The 26,551-nt window shown below is 54.2% G+C and overlaps 1 protein-coding gene and 1 long non-coding RNA gene across 3 annotated transcripts in view; both read left to right on the forward strand.

Annotated features, from left to right (window-relative positions):
* The first annotated feature begins 920 nt into the window (after positions 1–920).
* Positions 921–3,413, forward strand: LOC121035534 (uncharacterized). The gene is made up of 2 exons (XR_005792940.1): positions 921–2,110; positions 3,097–3,413. It is a non-coding gene; the product is annotated as an uncharacterized LOC121035534 (long non-coding RNA).
* A 6,126-nt stretch (positions 3,414–9,539) lies between these two features.
* The window catches only part of POU2F3 (POU class 2 homeobox 3), a 78,759-nt gene continuing 61,747 nt past the window's right edge, over positions 9,540–26,551 (forward strand). Inside the window, exons 1-2 of one of the 2 annotated variants that reach the window (XM_040483323.1) lie at positions 9,540–9,671; positions 15,977–16,045. In XM_040483323.1, the coding sequence (XP_040339257.1) occupies positions 9,644–9,671; positions 15,977–16,045 (97 nt within the window). In that variant the 5' untranslated portion in view covers positions 9,540–9,643. Of the gene's footprint in view, positions 9,672–15,976; positions 16,046–26,551 lie in introns of those variants that run through there. The other variant, XM_040483324.1, reaches the window with a different exon arrangement.

Genomic DNA, 26,551 nt, shown 5'->3' on the forward strand with positions numbered 1-26,551 from the left:
AAAGTACCTTCCAGTTTGAAGAGACTGTAATAGGAAGTGCCGAGCCGGGTGTTGGAGAACTTTCGGGAAGGAGGGATGGCGCAGGTTGAATTTATCGAGGGAGGTCTCCTGGACCAGATGGGATATGGCTTGAAGCTGGAGGATGGTAGGCATTTGGCAAGGTGGAGGAGACTGAGCACAGGGCAGAGACAGGAGTGCTCCAGGGGTCCCACAGGAGACCCGAATCCTTAGGAAGGAGGAGACGGGAGAGTCAAGTCCTTCCTTGTCCACCTTGGAAAGGGAAACAGGCTTTCAGGATGTCCCCGTCCCCTTGAAGCCTCCCCAGAACAGGCTGCTGCCGCCCCTTGAAGCTGTATCGACCAGAGGGTTGTGGTGGGAGCCAGGCTTGCTCGGCCAGGGTCAAGTCAGAGAGAGGTGGTGAGACCTCCTTTTGAGGTAGGCATGCCTCTTTCTGAACCTGTTTTCGAGGACCAGCCTTAGCTGTCCTTTGGCGGGGGCCCCCCGCCCCCGCCGGTTAGGGAGGGAGGTGTTCCTCCCCAGGCCCTTTCCTCCTTCCCCTGCTGCCCAATCCCAGCCCTCAGTCCTGAGCCCCAATCCCAGCTCTGGGTGGGGGAGGGGATTACTTGGAGAAGGCACCTCCCACTTCCCCACCCTGTCTGTGTGCCTTTTTTTACTGGAGGTGGGGTCCCAGGTCATAGATGCCTTTTCACTCGCAAGTGGCCAAAAGAATGCTGTTTTTTTTTTAAAGAGTGCTTTTTTTTTAATGTAAGTTTGTTTTTAATGTTTATTTTTTCTGAGAGACAGAGCGCGAGCGAGCAGTGTAGGGGCAGAGGGAGGGAGACACAGAAGAGCAAGCAGGGGAGGGGCAGAGGGAGGGAGACACAGAATCCGAAGCAGGCTCCAGGCTCTGAACTGTCAGCCCAGAGCCCGACGCGGGGCTCGAACTCACGAACCGCGAGACCATGACCTGAGCCGAAGTCGGGCGCTTAACCGACTGCGCCACCCAGGCGCCCCTAAAGGGTGCTTTTCTGATCTTCCTTGGGAGTGACTCACACCTCCAAGCCTGCCTGTCCCAAGCAGTGAGGGGACGTCTGCACACTCATTACACTCCATTCTGCCTGGGACCCCTTCTTTGGTCTTGGGGCATGGGGATGAAAATTAAGATTCCCTGAGACTTTGGGCTGACCCCACACTCAGGCCAAGTCCATGCTACCCCTCATTCCAAACGATCCTCCCAGCCTCCCAGCCCAGCTCTGTCAGGTGCATCCACTGCCTGCCACCTGTGTGGCATCAGAATCCCTTGGGAGCTCAGCCCATTACCAGGGTCAGCTATTTGAGAAACACGCAGATCAGGCCTTATTTTCCTCAGGAGGCCTTTGTGCACGTGTAAAAACGTAACACACCTACAACGAGCGCTCCTTTCTCTGGCCCGTTGGAGTTTACAAAGTGACTTCATATAAATGAGCTCGCTGGCTCCTTGTAGCAGTTCTGTGACACTTTGTGGACGCGGCTCACCAATACAATTATGTGACTTGACCAGGTCAGACAGCCAGTTGGGTCTCCTTGCCCCTCAGCCTCCTTGCCCCAGGCATACCTACTAACCTAAATGGGTTACCAGATTGGCCAGCTGGAACCTCGGGGCAGCGGGGAGGGGAGAGGCACGAGGTACTCAGCACCCACTGGGGCCAGTCCTGCAACAGCAATCACCAAATACATGGGGGTGGGGGGGGAGGGGGCGGTGCCCACAGGTCCCCTACAACTAGAGCTGGCGGGAACAGGCCTCCTGATGGGTCCCTTTTGTCAAGGTAAGCAAGGCCCTGGGTGGGAGGCCAGGAGCCTAGGCCTTGGTGGAGCCTCTTCAAGCCAGAGAAGATGAACACTGTGTCAGGTTCCCCCTGGCAGGGTGACCCCAGCCTGGACTGGGTCTTGCTGGGTTTTCTGTGGGTTTACTTCGGGTTCCTCTCCCTGCAGTCTTAGTCAAGGGAAGTCTTGTCTTCGCCGAACGTTAGATGTGGTGGGTGGAGCCACGGAGAAGTCTGGCAAAAAGCGGGGGCCAGGACCGCTCCCGAGAAGCAAAGGTTGAGGGTGACCACGCCTACCTGGGAGGAAGGTGGGTACCGGCCTAGTCCCAGCTCTGTGCATTCTGGGGTGGGTCACCCCCATTGCAAGCCCCCAGCTCCTCATCTGCTAGGAGGTGGCCCTCTCTAAGGGCTTCCTGACCCGGCAATCAGTGGGTAACTGCTGGCTGGCGTTCTACCTCGGATCGTTAGGTGTTGGGCGACTGGTGGACAATTGAATTGTCCACGACTTGCTCTTACAAGCCATGCTGTAGAGAAATGGTAAAAATGGAGCACCACAAAGCCCAGTGTTTGGTCGAGGCTGCCAGATGGCCCTCCAGATGCAGTTGTCCAAATTTGCACCCTCACCAGCAGGTGTATGAAAGGCCCTTTTCCCCACATTCCTGCTGCATCGGGCGGGGTTCTTCAGAGAAAGAGAGCCAATGGGATACAGAGAGAGAGAGAGAGCGATTTCTAGTAAGGAATGAACTCATGTGATTGTGGGGTCTGGCAAAATCCAAAATGCTGGCGGCAGGCAGCTTAGGCAAAAGATGATGTTGCAGTCTCGAGTCTGAAATCTGTACGGCGAGTCACCTGTCCGGAAATTCAGACGGGATTTCTGTTACAGTCTTGAAGCAGAATTGCTTCTTCTGGAAACCTCAGTGTTTGCTCTTAAGACCTGCACCTGATTGGATGAGGCCCACCCACATTATCAAGGGTAATCTCTAAAGCCAGTTGATTGTAGAGGTTAATCACATCTACAATAATACCATCACAGCAGCATCTGGCCTAGTGTTAGACCAGGCACCGTAACACCTAGCCGACCTGACACATAAAATTAACCATGGCACCTGCTGTCGCTGGATATCATGATATGGTGTTTGCCATTTTGACCTTGAGAAACAGTAAAGCATTCTAGGGATTACTCTCAGACATCAACTGTTGACTGTAGCCAGGTAACGGCTGGTTGTTCCTGTTTCCCTCCCCTGCCCCCACCCCATTTCCTCTCTACCCTCCTCTGCCCTGCTCTGTGCCCCAGGATACCAACCTGTGGATCGGCCTCGCCTGGGTTCCTTCACCTCTGGCTCGGCCAGTGAGGAGCACCAGAGATCAGAGGGCAGGATGAGAGAGAATTCCAGGCATCTATCCCCACCCCTTGCTGCTTCCAGACCACACCTCTGCATTGGCTTCCTTTCTCCAAGCACCAGACCTCCTCGGGCCCCTAGACCACTGTTTCCTCTTCCTGCCACTTCCGCCCTAGCCTCTCGGTGTCACTGGCCCTCTGGTTCCCTTAATCCCGCTCCCACCTCTGTAAATAAGCCATACTTTCATTAAAGGCACTCCGTGTTGAGTCGATTCTGTTTTCCTGCCCCTGCTGGGGCCCCAGAGGAATGGAGAGTGGGAAGGAAGAAGGCAAAAGTGGGCTGGAAAACACAGGCTCGCACGACAGGGACTCCGTGCGCACCTTCTCCTTGGAGAAGATCCCGACCTCACAAGGGGGGTGCTTCAAGTCCAGCGAGGGAAAGAAGGCGGGTCACAAGCTACCTCGGTGTGGTATCCACATCCCCTGTGGTGGCCATCTCACCGCCTGGGCCCGGGTTCCGGCTGTGTGTCCTGCTGAGGCAGCGTCCTGACTCTTCAGCAGTGACAGGCAGGATGAAGTGACACTACGCTCATGGCACCCCCCTCCCCTACACCAGGGGAAGCAGAAACAGATGCCACGTGTCTACCCAGCCCACACGCCCACATGCCTCTCCGGATCCCCTCCTGCCTTGATGGTGGGGGAGGTGCCCCCGCCCGACCAACCCCAGGGCTCTGAATCCCAGCCCTTCCCCCTTAGGAGACACTATCCCCTCGCTCTCTTCAGCTTCTCTCTCTTGCCTTCTTCCCATCAGCCCTGAGAGTATTTTTTTTTTTATTTTTTTAATGTTTATTTTTGAGAGTGAGCAAGCATGAGCAGGAGAGGGACAGGGGTCGAGGGGGGGGGGTGCGGTGGGGACAGAGGATCCAAAGCGGGCTCTGTGCTGACAGCAGTGAACCCGATGTGGGACTCAAACCCATGACCTGCAAGATCATAACCGGAGCAGATGTCCAACGGTCAACCAACTGAGCCACCCAGGTGCCCCCCTCACTTGTGTTTCTCTACCTCTTATGCTCTGTGATCTGGCCAGCCTGTTCTGCTTGAGGGACTCCAATGTCCCATGCACCCTCCTGGGGACTCCAACGTCCCATGCACCCTCCTGGGGACTGCAACGTCCCATGCACCCTCCTGGGGAATGCTACTGTTTCCTCTCCGTGTACTGCTTCCTCCTGTTCCCACTTCCTTCCACTTTGCTGGAGGTCCCAGCTCCGATCTCTGTTCCTCCAAGAAGCTTTTCCTGGTGCCCAGCCCCCAGAGTCCGGTAGGTCATGCCCCGCAGCAGACCCCCGTCGCACCCTCCATTTTTCTGTGAGAGCATGTGCTCCGGTAGGAGGGACTTGCCTGTTCCCTGCTCCACACGCATCACCAGGCTGAGCTTCCTGAGGACGGGGACAGTGTCTGGTCTCCATTACATTTCCAGCTCCTAGCTTAACCCACAGCTCCAGTGTGTACTCAATACGTACTCTGAGCGGATGAATGGGCGAATGGCCACTGACCTTCTATGCGTCGGCGCGTAGGATTACACATAGCTCAGCAGCTCCAGAGGGCAGTATGGGAGGTAGGACATTTTAGCCAGCAGAGCTGCCCAGAAACAGGACGGCCACCGGACAAGACCAGGGACTCCCGTCACTACAACTGATTGGGCTAAGGCCAGCTGACTCCAACTGGGGTTCCACGGGAAAGTCCGGCCTTTGGTGGGGAGCACGGACCAAAGCCCCAACATCACACTGAAACCAAATTCAGTATCTCCACCTTGTCTGGAATGGGGGCAATTCACCTGAAATTGCCCCAGCCACGGATGGGCACTCTCCTCGGGACCGCGGGGAAATCTCTCCGGTGTTGGTGGTAGCAGGGCTCAGGTTAAAGTCACACGCACCCCCCCCCATCACCACAAGAGGGCGCGCTGGCCTTAGACTTGCCCTGAGCGCGCAGGTGGACCCGGAGGCTTACCTGCTCTGGGTCAGGAAAGGACTGAGGCAGGGTTCTTTTGAAGGTGTGATCAGAGTGGCCAGACCCAGGCCCAGTGTGGTCCCCAAGATCGAAAAGAAGGCCGAGTTTTGTTTTCAAATCAAATCCATATTATGATTGTCTGTTTTTTGGAACCTTCAAGTGCAACGTGGGCCCTGAGCTTGTGTGTGCTCCCTCTAGAGGTGAGCCAAGGCTGGGTACAGGGTGAAGCGGGTGTCCAGGGCTGGCGAATCTGCATTAGGAATATCAGAGGCAGGGAATAGCTCGGTGTCCTGACTCCCGTGTCCTCTCTGGCCCACTCTGCTTTATCCCGGCTCCCAGAGCACCTCTCTCACTCTGTCACCTTACCCCCTCCGCCCCCATTCTTGGCAATGGTGCCATCAGGTTGCCTCGGAGGTGTGATTTTAAGAGGCCTGCAAGTTCTTCCTGGCCTCTCAGCTCCTCCAATCTGCTCTTTGGGGAAGCCTGAACTTGGATCCATTCCCTGTGGTTGCCCCAAGGCAGGGAGCTGACCCCCACCCTGCACCCCCACGCTCTGGGCCCTACAGCCCATCTGGCAGACAGAAGGAGCTAGAAGGGACTTGTTGTTTGGTGGCCTTCCAGGACGCCTCGCTCTCCACCCTCCTCCCAGCCCTGACAACTCAATCCAGCTGACATGACAGGAAATGAGAGGGAGCAACAGGGCCCACAGCCAAAAAAGGCCACTTCTCTTGGCTGAGGTGGAGAACAGGGGCGGGGGGCCCACCTCCCTCCCCCAGGCACCTTCTCTACACGGGTGACAGCACCTCCAGCAATGTGTCTGAAAGGGGAGGCCGGACTCCCCTTTCTGTCCTTGAAGCACAAGAAGCTGAGGGCATGCTCCAGTAGAAATGGGGCCTAGGGAGCTGGTGTGACTTCCCAGAGGTGCAGCCGAGGGGATCAGATGTCACCTCAGGAAGACCAGGAGGATCTGGGGTGGGGTCAGAGTTGATCAGAGTTTGGGAACTACAGTATGCTGGACTCAGGTTTTGGCCTGTCGCTGAAAAAGCCCTCTAGCTATTGAGAAAGAGGGGGGAGGTAAGGGAAGCCGGGAGTGCTCATTTGTATTTAATTTGCATCTCGTTTGCATACGACTCTTTTGATGTCCAAAGGCAATGAAATTTCCTGCCCTTGCTTCTTTTTCCCTTTCTTTCCTCTGTTCCTTTCTAACCTCCAGGCAACCTCCAATCCGTCTTCCCTTCCCCACAGCTTTTCCCCTCCCAGGCCAAACAGAGCCGTGGCGTATTAGGCCCAGGCGGTTGGCACCTTCCCCATCATCTCCCATCTGCCCAGAACCCAAAAAGTTGGTTTTGTGGAGGAGATTCTGAGTTCTGGGAAAAGAGGGAGGGACACGGTTTTTCGTTTGTTTGTTTCGTTTTGTTTTCTTTCTGCATTCCCATTCAGCTCATCTAATTGAAACGATCATCAAGCAAGTCAGAGAGGGAAGGAATAGAGATTGTCCAACTCTGGCCTTTGCCCCCTCCTCTCATGCCCCAAACCCACCCAACCTTCTAAGACCCAGGAAGACCACATGAAGGAGGAACAGGGAGAATGGAAGGGTCTCTGCTGTGCTGACTTGCCCACTTGCTGTGTGACCTTGAGCAAGTCCTTCCCCCGGTTGGACCTGGCTTCCTCATATGCATGAGAATCGAGACTCCTCCCACCTCAAGTGACAGGATCTAAGAGGAGGGGAGACCTGCGCAGACATTGGAGGGTAGGACTAAAAGCGCCAGCACTGCAGTCAGGCAGATCCGTTCTAAATCCTAACTCTGCCACCTACTAGCTGCATTAGCCTCCCTGAACCTCATCTATAAAAGGAGCCTAAAAATCGTATCTTCCTTCTGAAGCTGTACTTGGTAAATAAGAAAGGACATGCCTAGCATGTCACACCTTTCCTGGCAGATAGGAAGCACTCGGTCAATATTTATTGAATGAATGAAGGTGAGGTAATGTCTGTCACCCTCTCCCCAGGTCTCCTCCTCCTTTCCTCCCACTCCAGGTCTGCAATCCCAAGCTGTGCTTCCAACTGCGAACCTCCAAGGTCCCGCCTCTGCCCCAGTGGGCCCCCGTCCCCAAGAGCTCCACCCCCATCTCAACCCCAGGGCCCCAGAATCCTGGCCTGCTGGAGCTAGAAGGCCCTCAGAAATCATCAGACACATGCCCCCTCTGGCTTCTGGAACACCAAAGCCCAGAAAAGAAAGGTAACTGCCCAGGAAAAGAGAAACAGGTCCCAGACGCGGTGGTCAGAGAATCAGACCCGCCGTGCGCCCAGCCACACAAATGCTATGCAAACTGACAAATGGAAATCTCAGGCACACAGGGTGGGGGAGATATAAACCATGTGCAGGCATTTTTCTAGCATGATGGCAGGTGAAAAACTGTTGTAGATAAGAAGTGGCCATCAGGTGAAGGAGCCACACCTGAGGTGGAGGGGGGACGGGAAAGGAGGGAGAAGGGAAGGAAGGGACAGGTTAGAGGTGTCCTAAGGGGGCGGTCCCTGGGCTCAGGAGGACTCCAAGAAGCCTGTACCGATCTCTTACCCCAGCCAGAGGAAACAGGAAGACGGTCCTCTTCCCTCTTACCAAGGGTGGGAAGAAGAGAAGACGATGTGACTGGGGGAGGGTGGTTTGTGTGAACCTCAACAGGCACTAATTGGGACTTCCTGTTTCTCCGGGGCCACTGTGGCAGCCACTGGGCTCTCCCCGAAGCCCGTGTGTAACGGGCGCTGTGCTCAGTGCCGTGGGGGCAGCCGGTCAGTTAACAACCGGGAGGTAGAATAGGAAAAGCCCCCCAGAACCCGCCGCAAGGGCTATGAAGAACATTGAAGCGTTATGCTAATTTAGTAAAAGATCAGATCACTTCCACCATCAGAAAAAGGAGGCGGCATTTGAACTGTGCAGAGGGAGTAGCATACAGTGCTCAGAACAGGAGCCCTGCTACTTACTGGCTGTGCAACACTGGGCAGGTTCTACTCTCTCAGCCTCACTTTACCCACCTGCTAAATGGAAATAATAACAGCCCCATTTATGAGCTGTTATGAGGACGAGACAAGATTGGAGGCCTTTAAAGTGTTGGTTAGCTCAGGGCCTGGCACCTAGTCAAAGCTCAATAAATGCTGGATATTGTAATAGGGATCATTGGGGTTGGTGGTGGGTAACATACCATCTGGAAAGAACACCTTAAACAAGGCAGAGAGGCAGAAAAGCTCTGGACGTGTTCTGCGAGCAGGAAATAGTCCTTGAGACTAGGGTCAAGGTAGGTTGGTAGGGACACCAGTCTGGAAAGGAAGGCAAGGTCCTGTGCTCGTGGCTTTCTAGGTTTATAGGCACATGGTTCCTTGGCCTTGGTGCCACCTCCTGGGGCCTAAAGAACGGAGGAGAAATATGGGGGGACCTCAGATGGTAAGTCCATGATGGGTGCTTACAAAGAGCATTGGAATGGGAGTCCAGAGACCTGACTGAGCCAGGCTCCATCACTAGGGATGTGTATGCCTTTGACAAGTCACTTCCCAGCTCTGTAGATGAGGCAGGTGGCTGTCCCCATACCCCTGACGCTGGTAAATAATTTTCTCATCATCTTCTTCGAGAACCTCACGACCACCGCGGGCCTGGAGGGCAAGGCAAGGGGCGGTGTCTGCGCCGGAAAACGGACTAAGAAGCTGGGCCCCATCTAGCTCCCAGGATGTCGTGAGGATGTACTGGGGGGCTAGGTGCGCTCGGCCACCTGTGCAACTCCAACTAGATAGCTGCGAGCTCTGATAGGCACCCGCCGGGGGGTTACAGATGAGTGAAACGAGTGCAGGAAGGGAAAGAGCCCGGTCTCTTGTCACACAGCTGGTGAGCGCTTGAGAGGAGTCCAAAGCCAGCTTCTTTCCAGAACGTGCCCCACGGTTTTTCTAAAGGCTCTCGACTCCTTGCAGCGCTTACCCTTGGGGAGTGCGTCCAGACGGAAGCTCCAGCTCCGGCCCCGGCCGGACAATCCCTCAGGGGTTCCTAAAAAGGGCCAGCGGGACCAGGAGTCTGGGTCGCTGCGGGCGCGGTAGGGAGAGGCTGCCAGGCCGGGTTAGGGCAGACAGGTGTTCCGCAGGGTCGGGACCCGCCCCGCCAGCAGCCCCCGGCCGCCTCCCCCGGCCCCCCCCGGCTCCTCGGATGCAAATCACCGGTTTGCATGGGCCCGGGGCCAGGCGCGGGGGCCCTGCCAGGGGGGGCGTGGCCGGCGGCCCCCGCCCCGCGCCGCGCCGCGTGCTCACCTGGGGCGTGTGGCGATCCCGGCCGTGTCGAGCGCTGCCCGGGCGGGAGCAGCGGAGCGCGCGACAGCGGCGGCGACGGCCCCGGCAGCGGCTTCCACCGCGGCGGCGGCCGGGGGCGGGAGGAAGGAGACCCTGGCTTCCCAGTGGGCCCGGCCGGGGCAGACGCGAGGGGCCTGGGGGGGCGCTGGCTTTGGCCCCGCCTGGGGCAGGATGGTGAATCTGGAACCCATGCACCCAGGTGAGGGGCGGAGGGAGTGAGCGCTGACAGGTGTCCGCGAAAGGCAGCGGGGGCGAAGGAGAGGGGCACCGTTCTCGGGGGTCTTACTCCCCAGCGACCAGGAGAGGGCAGTGTGGATAGCGGGTCAGCCAGGGGCCGGTGCGGGTATTTGGATGGGGTGGGGAGGTAGGGTGGGGTGGGGGAGCCCCTGGAAAAGTAGAGAGGTGGGGAATGGGCGGCGGGGGGGGGGGGGGGGTAAGGGCCGGGAGGGCTTCTGAGGCCTCCAGTCTGGAGAGTGGCAGATGTGTGGGACTTGTGTGTGCTGAGCTGTTACAGTCTGGCTGAAGTTGCCCTGCTCACTGATTGCAGAAGGATGGCTCACTCAGTCAGCCAGGGGTGTGGGCCTGGGAGTGCGTAAATGAGGAAAGTACTTGTAGCCACACGTTACGTGTTTTGTGTCTCGGGCGTTTATGGGAAGTGGAGGCAAAGTGGGCATTTGGAAGGTCTGGGGGGGGAGGGGGGTCGCTAGGAGAGGTGAGGGGGGCCTGGCACTTACAGAGGCACACCTGGGGCAGGTGCCATGCCACACATGTATCGATTAGGGCTTGTGGAAGCCTGCGTCCCTGTGTATCAGAGGTGAGTCTGCTGTCCTCAGGGGTGTGGGGGCAGGAGGTGGAGCAGACCCCATGTGTGAAGGCGTGCCCACCCACTCGCTCTGTGGCTCTTGGCAGTACTATAGGCCCAGTGCATGGTGGTGCTGGGGAATCTGGGTGCAGGGGCTGGTTAGGAGCTCTGCGGCACCCCGGAGGAAGAGCAGCCAGCCACACGGACCTGTTGGATGGGTGCTTCCAAGCCCCCCTTTGCTCCGGGCAGGGAACCTAGGAGGTGCAGATGCTTCTCCGGGAGTCAGTTTCCCCTACGTGTATGGCATGGGGGCATGGCGTGAGGCAGGGCCCCTCCGTTCACCCTGCTGCTCTGTCCTTCCACAGACAGGCTAGGGCAGGAGCTGCTTCATCCTGAGCCGCTGGGCTTGGCGTTGGGGTGGGCTCTCTGGAGGTCGGAGGGTGGAAGACCAGACTCAAGGTGAAGAAGGCCAAACCTGATTTGGTCATTTCAAGTCGCCGATTTGCCTCTCAGAGAGGTCAGCACCACGTGACCTTGACTTAGGCTTTCCGGCCTGCTGATGGGAATTTTGTACCGCTCCTCCTTTCTGGAGGAGTAGAGAGGAAGAGTGAGGACAGCTACATTTCCTGACCTACCCCAAGGAGCAGAGCAGTCGGGAGGCTTTGGCCCTTCCTGGGGCCTAGCAGTCCTAAAAACAGGCAGCAGCAGCAGGTACGTGAGGAGACCCAGGGTCCGCAGTTCCCCAGACTTGGTCTTGGCGGGGCTGAATGAAACAGGTAGGCTGCCGGAGAGATGTGACTCCGAGTGGATCCCCAGGTGCTAGGACATGTCAGGAAGGGCCAGGTGAGGCCAAAGGAAGCATCCAACTGGGTGTCATCCAATATCTGGAGGAAGTCAGTTTCCAGACCCCGTGGCACGGAACGTGGAGCTGGGGACCCCTGGGGGGCAGATCCTCTGTCCTCCCCGCTTTACTTCCTACCGAGAAGCCTCAGGCTGGAATGGAAGCAAGACCTCAGAAAGGTGGGCCCTCAGCCGGAAGTTCTGTAGGGCCAAGATCAGAGACTTCCTAGGGGTTTTCCACCTCATTGTCTCCCGGAGGTTCCTGCTCTGGGGGAAGGGCGAGGAAGTGGGACAGCTAGGACCCAGCCGGGATCTGGCGGAGAGAGGAGAGCTGTGTGGCTGACCGGGAGAGGGCCAAGCCCCCCCACACCTTGGCCTGGGAGGAGGCTCCAGGCTGACCCTTCCCTCACTCGCCTCCTGGAGGCAGGGGTTCCAAACACAAAAGGGGAGATTGAGCTAAACCCAGGGTGGGGTCCCCATCTACCATGGGTGGGTTGCCTGATTCGCCTGTCCACACTTACCCCTCCCCAGCCCACTTCTTTAGTCTGTCTGCACTGCCCTGTGAGCTTTCTCAGTTTTGGCCACTCAGCGGTATCTGGTTCCCCTTTAGTGGCACCCCAAAGGGATCTCTCAGTTTGGGACTTCCTGTGGATCTCTCCGGCTGGGTTTCCATTCGAGGACTCTCCTTGCTGGGTCTTCTTGGGCTTTTCAGTCTGAGGTCAGCCTTGTGGGGTCTTTCAGTGTGGGCTCTGCCACAGGGCCTGTGAGGAAGGGTCCCTCTCTAGGGTCTCTCGGTTCAGGATCCTCTGGGTGGAAATTTGGTCTCTCCCGAGTTTTATTTTATTCCCTCCCAGTAATTCTGTCTCCTGCTGCTTCTTCACGTACAGCGCTTCCCCTGAGAATTTCCAGTCCTGGGCCCTCAGAGACTCCTCCTCACTTGATTTCCTGGAGCAATTTGGGTGGAGAAAGGAGGGAGGACAAGAACATAAAAAGTAGGGTCCCGCATTCAGGTCCACGGGCAGTGTGGCCCCCGACCCGGCCCAGCTTGCCACTCCTGTGACCCAGGTGTAAGCCATGTTTCGGGTCGGCCTGGGTCTCAGCTCTTTGTACTTTCTAGAGCCATCCCTCTCCAGGAACATGAACGCTTGAGTAGGCCTGAGGTCACCAGAGCTGGGGACACCCCAGCCAAGGGGGGGTCCTCCCACTCCTGGGTCAAAAACAGGCAGAGGGGTAGATCAGAGTCAGGCAGACAGCTGGGGAGGGACAGAAGAAATAGAGGATAACAGTGGGAATGGAGGGGGGGGGGGGCCACGGAGTTGGCCCCGGGGCGTCTCTTTCTCTGTCTCCTCACTGTGAGCTGTTTCCTGTCGGGTTTGGGGTAAGTCTCACAGGCTGATACCAGTTACAGCTCGGGAATACCGTTTGGATTTGGAAGATCTCACTGTGAGGGGAAGTGGCTTTCTCTTGAAGAGGAAGGGAGAGAAGTCTACTCCAGGAAAAGAGTTCGAGCCATGAGTAGTTCAGAAGTAGGACGGGTGGGCCCCCTGCTTTCCCTCTGGTAGATGTGCCCCCGTCAGCGAGTGTGTGAGGAAGAAGTCAGGAGGGACCTCCTTCACAGAGATGGGTATGGACAGTAGAAGACAGAAGGGTGGGCTCTCTGCTTTCCCGGCATAGCCTGGAACTGGGGGTTCAGGACACTATGGACACTCGGCCTGTAGCCTGGGAGAAATACCGTCCCTTGGACTTGGCTTCTTCAGGCTCACGTGCACACCCCGATTCACAAATGTGTGAAGAGGGGCCATAGGTCATGCCAAGGCACAGGGAGGGCAAGGCCGACGTCGTGCCCCAGCTTCAGGGTGTGGCGGTGCCGGTGAGGCAGATGAGGGTCTTGTGTCTGGTAACTGGGATCCACACGGATCCACGTACAGAGCAGCCGAGCCTCCCCCCAGGGAAGGGAGTGATGGCCAGGAGCCTACTCAGTCGCCTGCCTGCAGAGATAAGAACAGCCGAGAAGGCTAGCCCCACCCCACACCTCTCTCACTCAACCCCCGGCTAGTGCTGTCAGACAGGCATTCGGCTATGGTGGCTTGGGGAGTTTCGGTGTTGGCCCATTTTTAGGCTGAGACCCAAGAGCTCGTCCCACCCATCAGCCTCCTACCCACAAGAACTGGTTCTCAGTATCTTAGCATCCTGTGGGACTTCTGAAGGGCTTCTGTAGATCATCTCAGTCTGCCCCTCCATTCAGGCTCCAATCCCTGTCCAATCCCAAAGCGTCACCATGTCGCTCCCTTGTGGGTACATCAAACGAGAAGATGTCCTGGCAGAGTACGGCCCTTTGCTTCCTTCAAAAGTCATTTTTAGACATGATTAGAACTGCCTTTTAAGCTAATTTAAAGGATATGTGAGATGACTCTTGGCTATATTTAAAGGCGATGCAGGGAAAGGGTGTCAGAAGGGAGTCTGGGTTACGGGCATGAAATTATGGTTTAGCTCAACAGTTACCCTGCTTAAATGTCAGGAATTGGAAACAGGTTGATTTGAGAATCTGGTCATCAATCCCAGCCTTACTGCCTCTTAAACTCTTATTGTCCCCATGAGCTCCTTCCCTGTGAAGTCAGCATTTGGAGGACGCCTAAGGCTTTCCAGGTAAAGGACAAATTACAATAGCGCCGAGACAGAAAACCAAAGCTATTTCTTGTTATGGGAGAAGGGGGCTAACATAAAGCTGAGGTATCTGTTTAGTTCATTCATTTATCCCATGCTTACTTTGCACCAGGAACTGAGCCAGGCAGTTTTCATTCAGCATTTGGTTTGCTCCTTGAAAGAACTCTAGGAAGGAGCATTATCCCCCCCCCCTTTTTTTTTACTTGAGAAAACTGAGGTTCAAATAGGTAGCCGGGGTCCCCCAGCTAGTTAACTATAGCACTGGGATTTTAATCCAGGTCTGTCTGCCACCAAAACCAGTGCCCTGAATTCCGTGTGCTACGGAAGCAGGTTAAAAAAAAAAACTCCTGAAAGGGAGGACTTGCCCCCTCCCCTACCTTCCGGGCAGTCTCAGACCTCTTCCTCAGCACCCCTGAAGAACCCCATGGGGGAGTGTGATCTGAGCAGATCTGTGTTTGGTAATGCCCAGCTCCAGGGGTGGAATGAAGCAAAGCCCACTTCTTTATTGGAGCAGAAGGTGAGCCGCAGCTGAAGCCCTTTGCAGATGCATCCAGGTGACCCACGCTAGTTATTCTGCATATTCACGCACGACAGACCGTACAGAAAGTTTCAAACTGCAGCCGGAAGGACTTACGTTAGGCTCAAGAAATGGCTGTCTAGAGAAGGCCGCGTGGGGCTCCGGGCATTTACCTGGGAGTCATCGCTTTGGCGGGTCTCAAAATATTCCTCAAGTCACGGTGGCTCCTAAAGTTGCTTATTCCAGCCTCTGCTTCTGGGTTGTTCTAAGGGTTGGAGAGCCTCTGTCTGAATCTGCCCCCCACCACATGCCCTCCACCCCCACCCCACTCGGTCTCTGTCTTGCTTGGCATGGCAGTCACCCCTCCTGCACTATAGTCACTACACCCCCAGGGGCCACAGTGGAAATCTCTGCCAGAGCCACACACATCATTGCCCTAAAAAAAAAAAAAAAAAAAAAAGTAGTTTTTCCCCCCGCTTTTCCTGGGGCAGAGGTCCGCCCTTTTTCCTCATCCTGATCATCTCCAGACCTCCGGGGTCCACACTGCCAACTGCCTGATTACCTGATGCAAATTAAGACTGCCTGCTTCACTGGGATTGGCGGGGGAGCCGGGTATGCAAATTGCCTCACCAAGACTTTATCTGGTTTGAAAGAGTTAAAGTGCTGCCCCAGAGAAGAGGGTGGGGGTGGTGTGTGTGTGGGGGGGGGGGGGTCAACACGATTTGAATAAAATATTCTTCTGTCTTTAACGGCTTCAGTATTTGGGTGGATTAATAAGGAGAGGAGCTGAGAAGAGTGAGTTAGTTCAAAGTTGCCTCTTTGCTTCTCTCTGCTGATCCTGGCGGAGACTTAGGGGCCTCTTAGGTGGTGGCAGCTGTCTGTTAAGGGTAAATGTTTAATTTATTGAAATGAAGCAGGGCAGAGAGGCCGGACCAGCAGCACTAGGGGGCTGAGATCAGGCCTGGTGTAGGTATTCTCTCTCTGCGGGGCACTGACCCACCCACCATCCCTTTCTCACTGAGCACGTTGAAGGAGTAGGAAAGAAGGTAAGGATCCCCAGAGGAGAGGATCTCCGGAGGGGCCACACAGGGGCTAGGATTTCATCCCCAGACGGTGGGCAGACCTCCGAGAGCCAGATAGAGAACAGGGGCAGGAGTTGGGCAAGAAAGGTGAGAAAGGCAAGCCTTGGCTCAAGGGTACTCTTAACCCCCAGGGTAGGGTTATGACAGGGCAGGGGTGAGGGAGAGACAGATATTTCTGACGCTACTTACAAAAATAAAATAAAATAAATCCCCCCAATCCCAAAGGAAACGAGGATTGAAAATGGGAAGCCTTCTCCCCCACCCCCCACCTCGCTGTACCCCTCCCCTTGTTAAATTTTTACCAACTGAGACTGGTGATTGAAGGAAGTGGCCATGAAGGATGCAAAAGGTGAGAGGTCCCACAGTAGCTGTGGGGAGGGGGAAGAAAGGCCAGGGAAAGGAGGCAAGCCTGGGAGGAGGGGATTTGTGCCCTGAGCTCATGAATATTCTAATGGTTGTATGTTCGGGGGAATCAGGAATTTGAAAGTCTGATGGTTGTTGTAATTATACATTCATCTTTGCTGTTTAGCTAAAGCCACATATGTCATAGCCAGAAAAATTGTGACCTGTTATTAAAATCAGTTGTGTTTTCCCTGCAGATATCAAGATGAGTGGGGATGTAGCGGATTCCACGGATGCTCGAAGTGCCCTCAGCCAGGTGGAGACAGGTAAGGGTCTTCTCTTCTGGGGACTGCAACAAGAAAGCCCGGGCAGGAGAGAGTTGTTGAAAATCATCAAACAATGCAGTATTTTTTCTCACTCAGTCTTTCGGCCAATCAGACCCCAAAGCTGAGAGTCTTAGGTAATGAAGGAATTCCTTAGAGACCTGGGATATGCCCCTGGAGTCTTTCAACACTAGATGTTGGTCTAGGGTGGGACACAATCTCTGGGACTAGTCTAGGAAAGGGCCAGATCCTCAAAAACAAAATGGAAACAGAAAAGTTAGGGAAGACACTGACATATTTTATTTTATTTTATTTTATTTTATTATTGTTATTTTTTTTAACATTTATTCACTTTTTGAGAGACAGAGACAGACGTGAGGAGGGCAAGGGGCAGAGAGAGAGAGGGAGACACCAAATCGGAAGCAGGCTCCAGGCTCTGTGCTGACAGCTCAGAGCCCGACGCGGGGCTCAAACTCACAAACTGCGAGATCATGACCTGAGCCAAAGTCGGGCGCTTAACCGACTGAGCCACCCAGGCGCCCTGAGACTGACTTTTTGATATGCCATTCCAACACCCTTAGAAGCACCAGGCTGTGTTTCTAGCTGCTGCTGACTGATAGAAAGCATGACCTGCCTTCAGTAGATGGGGATTAAGGCCTTTTAACCCCAGATTTCTCAATAGGCCTAGGCAAGGAACAAGCCAAGAGGCCAAATTATGTGCATGTGGGTGGTAAATAGACCCAGAAAGAAAGGCTTGGTGCCTGGAGATGACTTTGCTTTGTGAAGAAGAGAAAGAAGACAGGAAAGAATTGAGAAGAAAGTTTCGTAGCACTCTGCTTTTAACTCCACCGTCCAAGCTTTGCTTTGAAAGCTCCATATAATTAAAAAGAACTTAGAGAAACATGAGTATAAATTGTAACACCACCAAATAACTTTAATAGCCTTCCAACAAGACCTCAATTAGTCTTTCATCTGGATCATTAGAGACATAGAAATTAGAAGTGGAAGAGAATCAATGTCCCCCAGAGCTAAACTCTTTTCCCAAGTCTTCAGGTGCAGTCTAGTTCCATTCTAGAAGCTTGGGTCGAGGACGAGATAATTGGGGGTCTTGTCGGGGGCATCTGGAGGATATGTTTACCATAAGCTTTTCTGCCGCCCTATTTAATATCGAAACAATGCCTATCGCATGGGTAGCAATATGCATTGGAGCTGTAGCTTTTATAGTTTGCTTTGTGAGCACGGACAGCTGGGCTAGGAGAATACGGGCCAGTTCCACTCAATTTTCAATTGATTTAACCGCTGAGTATGTTTTACTGAGGGTCTGTGGAAGGGGGCACATTTTCTCCCCAGTTGAGAAGAAAATTCCCTCCAACCTGAAGAACTGGAGCAAGGCTTTAAAATCAGTTCAGCTGGAGAGTGGTAGGCGCAGCCTTTTCCCTGGACAAGAATCAGACTCCAGAAGCCACTATTCAGGAGAAGTTGGGCGGCCCTTTCCTGGTTAGCAGGCTGGCGGGAGCCACCTCTGCTCACCTGGGCCAGCTGTACTGCCCCGGTGTGTGGGGGCCACAACCAAGAGAGTGCCAGTTCGGGAAGACCACACTGAGCAGGCTGGCACGGGTGTTCTGTTACCAGTGACGCAACCAAGTTCAGGGTTAACAGTGTTGGGAGTGGGAAGGAGCTACGTGGGACCCTAGGAGGTGAGCCAGGGGAGAAATGGAGTTCAGATCCCTGGTGGGGGTTAGGAAGGTTAAGGCGTTAGAGATAAACCGAGCGCTTTCTGGCCTCCTCTCTGGGACCGCGGGAGCTAGGTGCAGACTAAGTTGAAGGAGAAAGAATCCGAACATTAGCTGGGACTTTGGGAATCTGATTGTCCTCCGGTTTCGTACGTGACCTTCTACCAGCCACTTTGCCTCCTTAGGAGGCAGGAATAGAAGACCTTTGAAGGGTATGGATTTAGAATCACACAGACCTAGGGTAAAAATCACAGCTTAGCTGCTCACCGCTTGTATGATCCGATAAGTTAATTTAGCCTCGTCATTTCTGTACAGGGGGGGCAATTAATGCCCAACTTAGAGCGTGGGTTGAGAGCTCACTGCGATGATGTTTAGCACGGTGCTTGACACATGGCCACTGTGATCATTACCTCTGATGGCATCATCAAGATTCTGTGATTCTGTAGTTTACAGAATGCACATCAGGGCTAAGCACTTTGGGGCTCCCGGTAGCTGGGGTGCCCTTCTCGTCAGGCCAAGTGGGTCAGCCCTGGAGGCTGGTTTTTGTCATTTCACATTCAGCAAAGGATTCTGTGTGGGTCTTCTTCTACTCCATGGAGACCAAGAAGTTTGTGCTGTCTGGAACTTCACCCCCTAGATTCTTTACTTCTAGGGACTCAGCGCCGTGGCTGGTAGCACCCATACTTAGGTGATCATCAAATTACTGTAGGTTTTTAAGGGCAAGAAAAAAGAGCTAGCTAATTAAAGTAACCAAACTTCCTGGAAAGTCATTCTGACTCATTTTTTACAGAGAAAAGCTTATTATGAGTCACAATGGTTACCAACTTGGTTAAATGGCTTCCTTTGGATTTTTAAAAGGCAGATTCCCCGTCCCAGCAGTGCATGAATTAGGGGGTGGTTTGTCTCTGAGTTTTAAAGGAACTACAAACAAAGGTGACCTAGAAACCCCCAGCTCCCTGAGAGCACCTTCTGTGTTGTGTGAAATCCCCAAGGGGCATGAGGGTTGGGAACTGGGAAAGGGAAGGCATTTCCCCATCCACACAGGCTAGGACTGCAAAGGAGAGCATTCTCAGGTCCAGACACAGACCTCCTGGCTGGCAGGGACCTGGCAGGCAGCTCATTCTGCCCTTTCCTCCTGCTTACGAGGAGCCGAAGGGCGGACAGAGGATCAACTAACTGCCGAAGACCTCAGAGTATCTCTATGGCAGCGCTAGGGACCAGAGAAGCTTCCTATCCCGTTCGGTCCTCTTCCTCCACCACCTCCCCCCGCCACCAACAGAGGACTGAAGCCAAGTGTCTAGATTTCTGAATCATTAGCTTTTCTCTCCTTTCTTTTATTTCCCTGACTGTTGTTTTCCCTTCATTCCTGAGACTGACAACACTTTTTTTTCTGTTCTCAATTGGGTATTGAGTGGTCGATAAAAATACACAGGCTTACCCACATTTCACAAGCCCCCAGGTCTGTAACTGACAACGCCTAAGCACCCAAACGGCTAACCTTAGGACTTTAGACCACACTGGTCACCATGTAGCCTCAGACACAGGCAAGGACAAATACGGTGGGCACGGAAAAAAGGAGAGAAAGTCCAGCCACATTCACAGAGCCTCTTCCCCACACCTGGGCACCTGTATGTGTATTCACACTCACCATCTCATTTCACTCTTACCATCCCTGTTTTTATCAATGAGGGAACTGTGGCTGAAGAATGAGAAACTAGGGGCATCCGGGTGGTCCAGTCAGTTAAGCATCTGATTCTTGACTTTGGCTCAGGTCATGATCTCAGGGTTCACGAGTTCGAGGCCCATGCCAGGCTCCGAACTGCTTGGGATTCTCTTTCTCCCTCTCTCGCTGCCCCTCCCCTGCTTGCGCATGCGTGCGTGCTCTCTCTCTTTCAAAATAAAGAGATTAATTTAACAAAAAAAAAAAATAAAAAAGGAATGGAAAACTAATTTGCCCAGGATCATACAGCTTCTAGCCAGGAATCAAACTCAGGCCTGTCTGACTCCATTAGATTCTTATCTTGGCTCTGCCATTAACTCCCTGCAGATTATTGGGCAAACATTTCCCCACCGGGACCTTTATTTTCCTCCCATAAAAGAGGGATTTGGGCTGGATGATGTCTAAGAGCTGAACCTTGAAAACAGTGCACACGTTCTGCTTTTCCAAATTCTCTGCCATCACTTTCCACGTCCTGTATTCATGGGAAGGCTTCCTTTGTGTGGAGCCCTCCCTCTCTACCCATGGCCCTCTGCCCCTCCCTCACTCATGCTCTGACTCTCTCTCTCTCTCTCTTAAAAATAAATAAACCTTAAAAATTTTTTTAAATAAAAGAGCTCACTCGAGCACCTAATGTATTTGGCCTTTACAACAATTTGATGCAGGTAGATATCATCCTCCCACTTTGAAGAGGAAACTGAGGCTGGTGATGGGAAAGAATGTTCACTGCTTTTCCCAAGATCCCACACCTAGCAAATGACAGAATCAAACCTGGGTCTTCCTGGTGACTTTCTACCCCAAGATGGTGGGGGGAAGACTGGGCACCAACACAGGAACCAGGGATTAGAGGACACAAGAAAGTGGTAACATCAGGAGAGACGCCAAGATTGTGGAGGGTGGCACTGGTCGGAGGGGCTGGAGGGAAGCCAAGCCTCTGGAAGATGGGTTGGTCTAGTCCAAGAGGCAGAAGCCCTGTCTGGGGCCAAAACACGCTTGCCAGGAAAGAGCAGGAACTCTGGTGAACTGGAGGCAGGGGTGAGAATCTGGCCACAGAGAGAATTTCTCCTTCCCTTCTCTCCTCCTGAGCCGGCCTCACCAATGCACCAGTCTCCCCCGACCCAACCCTTTGAGGGGGCGGTGAGGCAGGCTTGCAAACCCAAACAAGAGGGGAGCAAATTCCTTGGCCCCCTTGTCCTGCTCGGAGATATGGGAAGGAAGAATCCTGTGAGGGGGGCCAGGGGAAGCCAGGGAGCTAGAGACGAGGGAGGGGCTGAGCTGAGTCACTTGTCCATTCCTGCTGCCCTTCTCCACCCTCAGTTGTCCTGTCTGTGAAGTGGCAGGACTAATCCCTGCCCCACCTTCCAGAAGGACCGCCAAGGCATCTTAGCTGTTTGGGGACCCTTTGCGCGTCACCCTGAGAACCTCCAACATGGTTTTAGGAAGGAATGGGCATGATCACATGGGGCGGGGGTGCATACAGGCTAGTGACTCTCGTGAGACCCCACAGGAAGAATAAGTAACTGACCCAAGACTACAAAGTCCCTCTGAACCAATTCATTCCTCGCCACCTCCAGCCTACTGAGTCCCCAAGAAAAGAAGCCGAGGGTAAAGAAACTGTCTCAAGACAACCAAGAAGCAAGGTTCCAGGCAGAAACAGGCAGAAGCCTTTTAGAGATGTCTGTGGCTTTCGATCCAAATATTTATGGAACACAAATATCCTTTCAATGACCGAGAGGACAGCAGGCATCTACGAAGTAACTTGAGGGGAAGGTGAAGAATCGTCTCCTATTGACAGCCCGTTGTAAACGAGGTACACGTGCACACACACACCCATCCTTTTGGTGATTAAATGGGAGTGTGTATGAGCGTGCTTTGCAAAGTGTGTGCCAGTGCACCAATACAATCCATCATTTCGGTTGATAATTATCAGAAACATTCAGGAGACAAGACAAAGCTCTGTCACTGAGGAATGTGGGACAAGTCAACTTGTGCCCTAGACTTGAGTTTCCTCGCTGTAAAGGGAGGGGGGAGCTGGAAGAGGAAGAGGAAGAGAATGGATTCGTGGGCTCTAGGATTTGCCCCGGGTGGCGCTGGTCCTGTGGCCCAGTCTGCACCTGCTCTGTCCTCACCTCTCTTGAAGAGAAAATTGAAACCCCACAGTCCTTCCAAGTGGCCAGGGGGGACTGATACGAATTCTTGAGGATGTAAGGATTCTGGGGATGTAGGGATTCTTGTCCATGCCTCTCTGTTCCCTTGGAGACATTTCAAAACCATCCTTGGAGAATGAAGGAATCTACTGTTAGGTTTTCTTTCCTCATCTGCCCTCCATCCTTAAGAAAAGCTAACCCCGGGGCGCCTGGGTGGCTCATCGGTTGAGTGTCCGACTTCGGTTCAGGTCATGATCTCACCGTCTGTGGGTTCGAGCCCCGCATTGGGCTCTGTGCTGACAGCTCAGAGCCTGGAGCCTGCTTCCGATTCTGTGTCTCCCTCTCTCTCTGGCCCTCCCCTGCTCATGTTCTGTCTCTCTCTGTCGCAAAAATAAATAAAAACATTTAAAAAAATTTTTTTGAAAAAGAAAAAAAGAAAAAAAAAAAGAAAAGCTAACCCCCGGGCGCCTGGTTGGCTCAGTCAGGCAAGTGTCTGACTTCGGCTCAACTCATGATCTCGTGGTTTGTGAGTTCAAGCCCCACGTTGGGCTCTGTGCTGACAGCTCACAGCCTTGGGTCTGTTTGGGGTTCTGGGTTTCCCTTTGCCCCTGCCCTGCTCACACTCTGTCTCTCTCTCTCTCTCTCAAAAATAAACTTTAAAAAAATCTTTAAAAAAAAAAGGGGGGGGGCACCTGGGTAGCTCAGTCAGTTGAGCGTCCGACTTCGGCTCAGGTCATGATCTCACGGCTCGTGAGTTCGAGCCCCGCGTCAGGCTCTGTGTGGACAGCTCAGAGCCTGGAGCCTGCTTCGGATTCTGTGTCTCCCTCTCTCTCTGCCCCTCCCCCACTCATTCTCTCTCTCTTTCTCTCTCTCTCTCAAAAATAAATATTCAAAAAAATTAAAAAACAAAAAAAAGAAACTTAAAAAAATCTTAAAAAAAAAAAAAGGAAGCAAAGAAAAGCTAACCCCATAATTTCGCTCGGCCACTTGTTCTTGTGGGATACAATCCTCAGCGCCTAGAAGTCCTTTCTCCTCTCTTGCGTGAGCCCTTCTACACTGCAGCGTAAGCCTGTTGCCTCTTGTTACAGCCTTCTAAACCAGAGTGTTTCTAGCTTCTGGGACAGGGAGTAAGTACGAACTTACCACCCACACTTCATACTGTGGCTCCGACTGCCAGAAATCTCGGGAGAGCAGTCTGTATCCGGAGTTGCCTGTCTGCCTGTAGCCGTCAGAGAACCTTAGCGAACAAAACAACTACAGCAGGCGTCCTTTCGACTCGCTGTTGTCCATCCTCGATTCCCAAACCCAAGTCCCCAGGGCAAACAAGGCAGGATCGTGCTGCCCAGATGAGCCACGGGTGACCGGGCCAGCCCTACCTGGCACCAGCCCTTGTCATTCTGGGGGGGGGGGGGGGGGTCTGTTGGAGGAGGGGCCCCCCCACCACACTTGCCTACATCTTTGCCACCCCCCCGGAAGCTCGTGGACTTCCTTTCTCTTCAGCCTTAGAGGGGACAAAGAAAGAGAGCGCAGAGCGGAGCCCCCACGTGACGTCTCTTACCACCCCCGTGGTTTTATTAGTGGCCATTCCTTACAGCATGGCCTCTCAAAGGATCTGGGGGTACAGGGCCAGGTGTTTTTGCTTCTAGTCTGTCACCGACTGGCACACGGTCCTACCGTGCGGGACCACAGATCACACCCACCACACATGTCCGACAGGGCCCCAACTAGTCTAGACCTGCCATCAACAGCAGGAACCCACTCATCCCAAGCTTGGGTTGCTGTGAACATTTCTAAACTCGCTCCCTGTGTTTGTATGTATCTGGTCTTGGACCTTCACAAACAGTTCACGGAGCGGCCCGGGCTGTTGGAGCACATTTTGGGGTGCGCTGACTTAGAGGAGTTTGCACTGTGTCTCAGAACGTCCCTGCCCCTTGACATGCCATGAGCGGTGGGTACATCCGACCTTGGGTATATCTTATGATCTTCTCCACACTCCTCCCCTCCCGCTGTGGGTGTCCTGGGTGCGATGAGGAGGAGATCTAGCAGGAGAGGCTGGTCCCCGGCTGTCCTTTGCTGGCAGGGGTGGATGACACCCCACCCTCCGCATGCACAGTGGGAGACTCGGGCCACCTCTACTTGCTGGGCCTCACCCTTCATTAAAGTGCCCAAAACTTACAGCCCACCCTCACCCTCCCAAGTGTGAGTAAATGCTTTTGGTCTCTTGCGTCCACCCTCTTCCTCAAGAAACAATTAGGGCAAAGAACACCTGGTGTGGAGAAGCGCTGACGGAATGGGGAAAAAAGAATTTAAGGAGAAATGAGCTCCCCAATTGGGATGGGTTTTAGGGGCTTGAAGAGCAGCCCAGGTCCAGGCAACTGAAACGCCCCTCCATCCCGCTGGCTCACAGACAGACCCGCTTACACATCCGTGCTCACAAAATCTCCACCTCGAAGCCCTCTGGCCCAGGGGGGTGCACCCACTGGCAATCTTCCCTGTTGGCAGAGGCTGCGCTTTCAAAGGCAGGCTGGGGTTCCTGGTTGGGGGGGCGGGGTGTGAACCTGCCGGAGGTACTGGGGAGACAGGATGGCAGAGTCTCAGGCCAGCACTTGCTAGTGAGTGCTCCCCACCACCCCGTGTTGGAACCACCTCCCCTGGGAAGGGCGTTGCCTGCGATCACCCATCCTTAGGAAGAGTCGCTGAGAGGGAGAAGCAGCTTTGGGAGGAGAGGGAGGGGATCGGAGCTGAGCATCCTTAAAAAGGAAGCTGGATGAGGTCACCCCAGCTAGGGCTAGGTCCCCCTCACTGGAGCCCGAGGGTTTGGCTGGGCAGGGCAGGCTCAGAGAAGGAGCTGAGCCCTCGGGCTGCGGCATTTCATTTCTAGAGACTTCAGCCACTGACTTCTCAGTCCCCTCCTGCCTCTTCCGTGGGCTGGTGCTCACTGGGGAGCTCTTCTGGGGTAACAGTAGGGCACTGGGAGGCTCAGGGAGGGCAGGCCTTTGTGCTACGCCAGGAGCATGGGAAACTGAGCTGCGGGCATCTCCCAAAAAGCACCAATGCTGTTGACTCAAAAAATAATAGGTGTTCATTTGCATGACATTTTACATATAGGTTCCACGCTGGGCTTTTCATCTCCTACCACTGGTACCTTGGCTAGGTCTCCCCTCTCCCGCCGCCCCCTTTGGGGGCCCTTCTCTGTCCTCCAGACTCCAGAACTTCCCCACCAACACCTAGCCCATCCTTGGATTAGCCCAGCCCAGGAAAAAACACAGCGGTTGACCCTCGCTTGGGTAAGCTGGGTCCAGATTTGAGAGAAACGCAGGCAGCCTGGCAGGTCTGGGCCCCGCCGGGCACCTTAGTTAGGGGTGCCCCACCTGCTTGCCCTGGGCCCCAGCGAGGACCCTAGCAGGGGGCTTGTTCCCTCCCCCGCCCCCTAACCTGGTCGGGCTGGGAAGAGGAACAAAAAATCTAAACCTGAGAGCCCAGAGAGGTGCCGAAAGGAGAGGAAACCCAGTGGTTGCTATGACGATGGGGTCTTGGCGCCCGATTTGCATAGGGCGATGATTTCCATACTGCAGGGTGAATTTCCATATCCCTGCCTCAAAGCCTGTTGGGGCGGGGAGGGGGAGAGGGGAGAGGTCATTTGAAATTCAAATGAGGATGATTAAGGTTTTCTTGAGGAGGGAAGCTCGGACAAAGGGGGTGAAGCTGGCTGGCAAATGTCTGCCCCAGGCTCAAAGTTATCAAAGGAAGGCGGCAGTCGGCTGACTCCCTCCCGCCCCGCCTCCGCAGGCCTCTGGAGAGCTGACGGTGGTCAGGCTGGGCTGGGTGCTACTGGCCTCTGCCTCCTGGAAGAACCAGCGAGGTCCCCCTCCTGCCCTTGGACTCCGCTCACCCCTCCATGTGCTGAGGATGCCTGAGCTCGGAGCACCCCTGGCGTGTGTTCTAGTTCTGGGCTCAGGCCCACCTCCCTCTGGTGACCACAGACTGGCCACCTCGGTTTTTCTAGCTGTGAAGTTGGAAAAAACAATTTGCCCTCTCTTGTTTGGCCGAGGAGATGTGAGGACGGATGGATTCTGGCCTCTATCACCAACCTGCTCTCTTAGACAAGCAGTTCCCATGTTTGGGCCTGGAGGTCGTGCATTGGATGACAGGTGTGAACTTGAGGGTCGCTAAAAATCACCTCTGGCTCTAAGATGCTGTGATCTGAGAGCACTCTGATCCTTTGCACACACCAGTTATTATTTGTAAGATGCTTTGAATGAGGTGAATTGCACCAAGGTACAGTCATTAAGAGTGTAGACTTTGGAGCCAGAGTCTATATGTGAATCCTAGCTTCTCTCCTTACTAGTTTTATGACCTTGGGCCAGTTCCTTGATGGTTCTCTGCTCAGTTGCCTAGTCTGTAAAATGGGGGTAGTAACTGTGCCTACCTTATGAGGGTGCTGTGAGGATTAAATGGGTCAGCATTAAACTGCAACACGTACATCACTGCCTGCCGTAGAGTAATGCTGTTCGCTAGGATCAATGTCAGAAACGTGAAGTGTCCACAGAGCGGAGCAGGGACTCGACAGCCAGTCCAGGGAACCTCCATGAGGACTATGAGTAGACCTGCCCATGAATCCATCCGCTTTGGCCAACACACTGTTGTGGCCGTTGCCATTTGGGAGCGGGGAGCACACTTCAGGGAAGGGCCCCAGGAGCAGCTCTCAAAGCTAGGTTGGCCTCCCCACTGAGCACCTGCCCAGCTTAACCCATGTGGGCTCCTCGTACTGATCCTGACTCTCAAGTCTGTCTTTATTTCTCAGGAGATACAGAAATGACAGAAAGAAGGGAAGGGAGCTGGTAGAGAGATGGGCCCTCCCCCCCCCCCCCCCCAAGGATCCAGTGCCAAGAGACAGGCCAGATTCAATGCG

Source organism: Herpailurus yagouaroundi, unplaced genomic scaffold (assembly GCF_014898765.1).
Source record: "Herpailurus yagouaroundi ecotype Mexico unplaced genomic scaffold, PumYag 161, whole genome shotgun sequence".
Classification (NCBI taxonomy): Eukaryota; Metazoa; Chordata; class Mammalia; order Carnivora; family Felidae; genus Herpailurus; species Herpailurus yagouaroundi.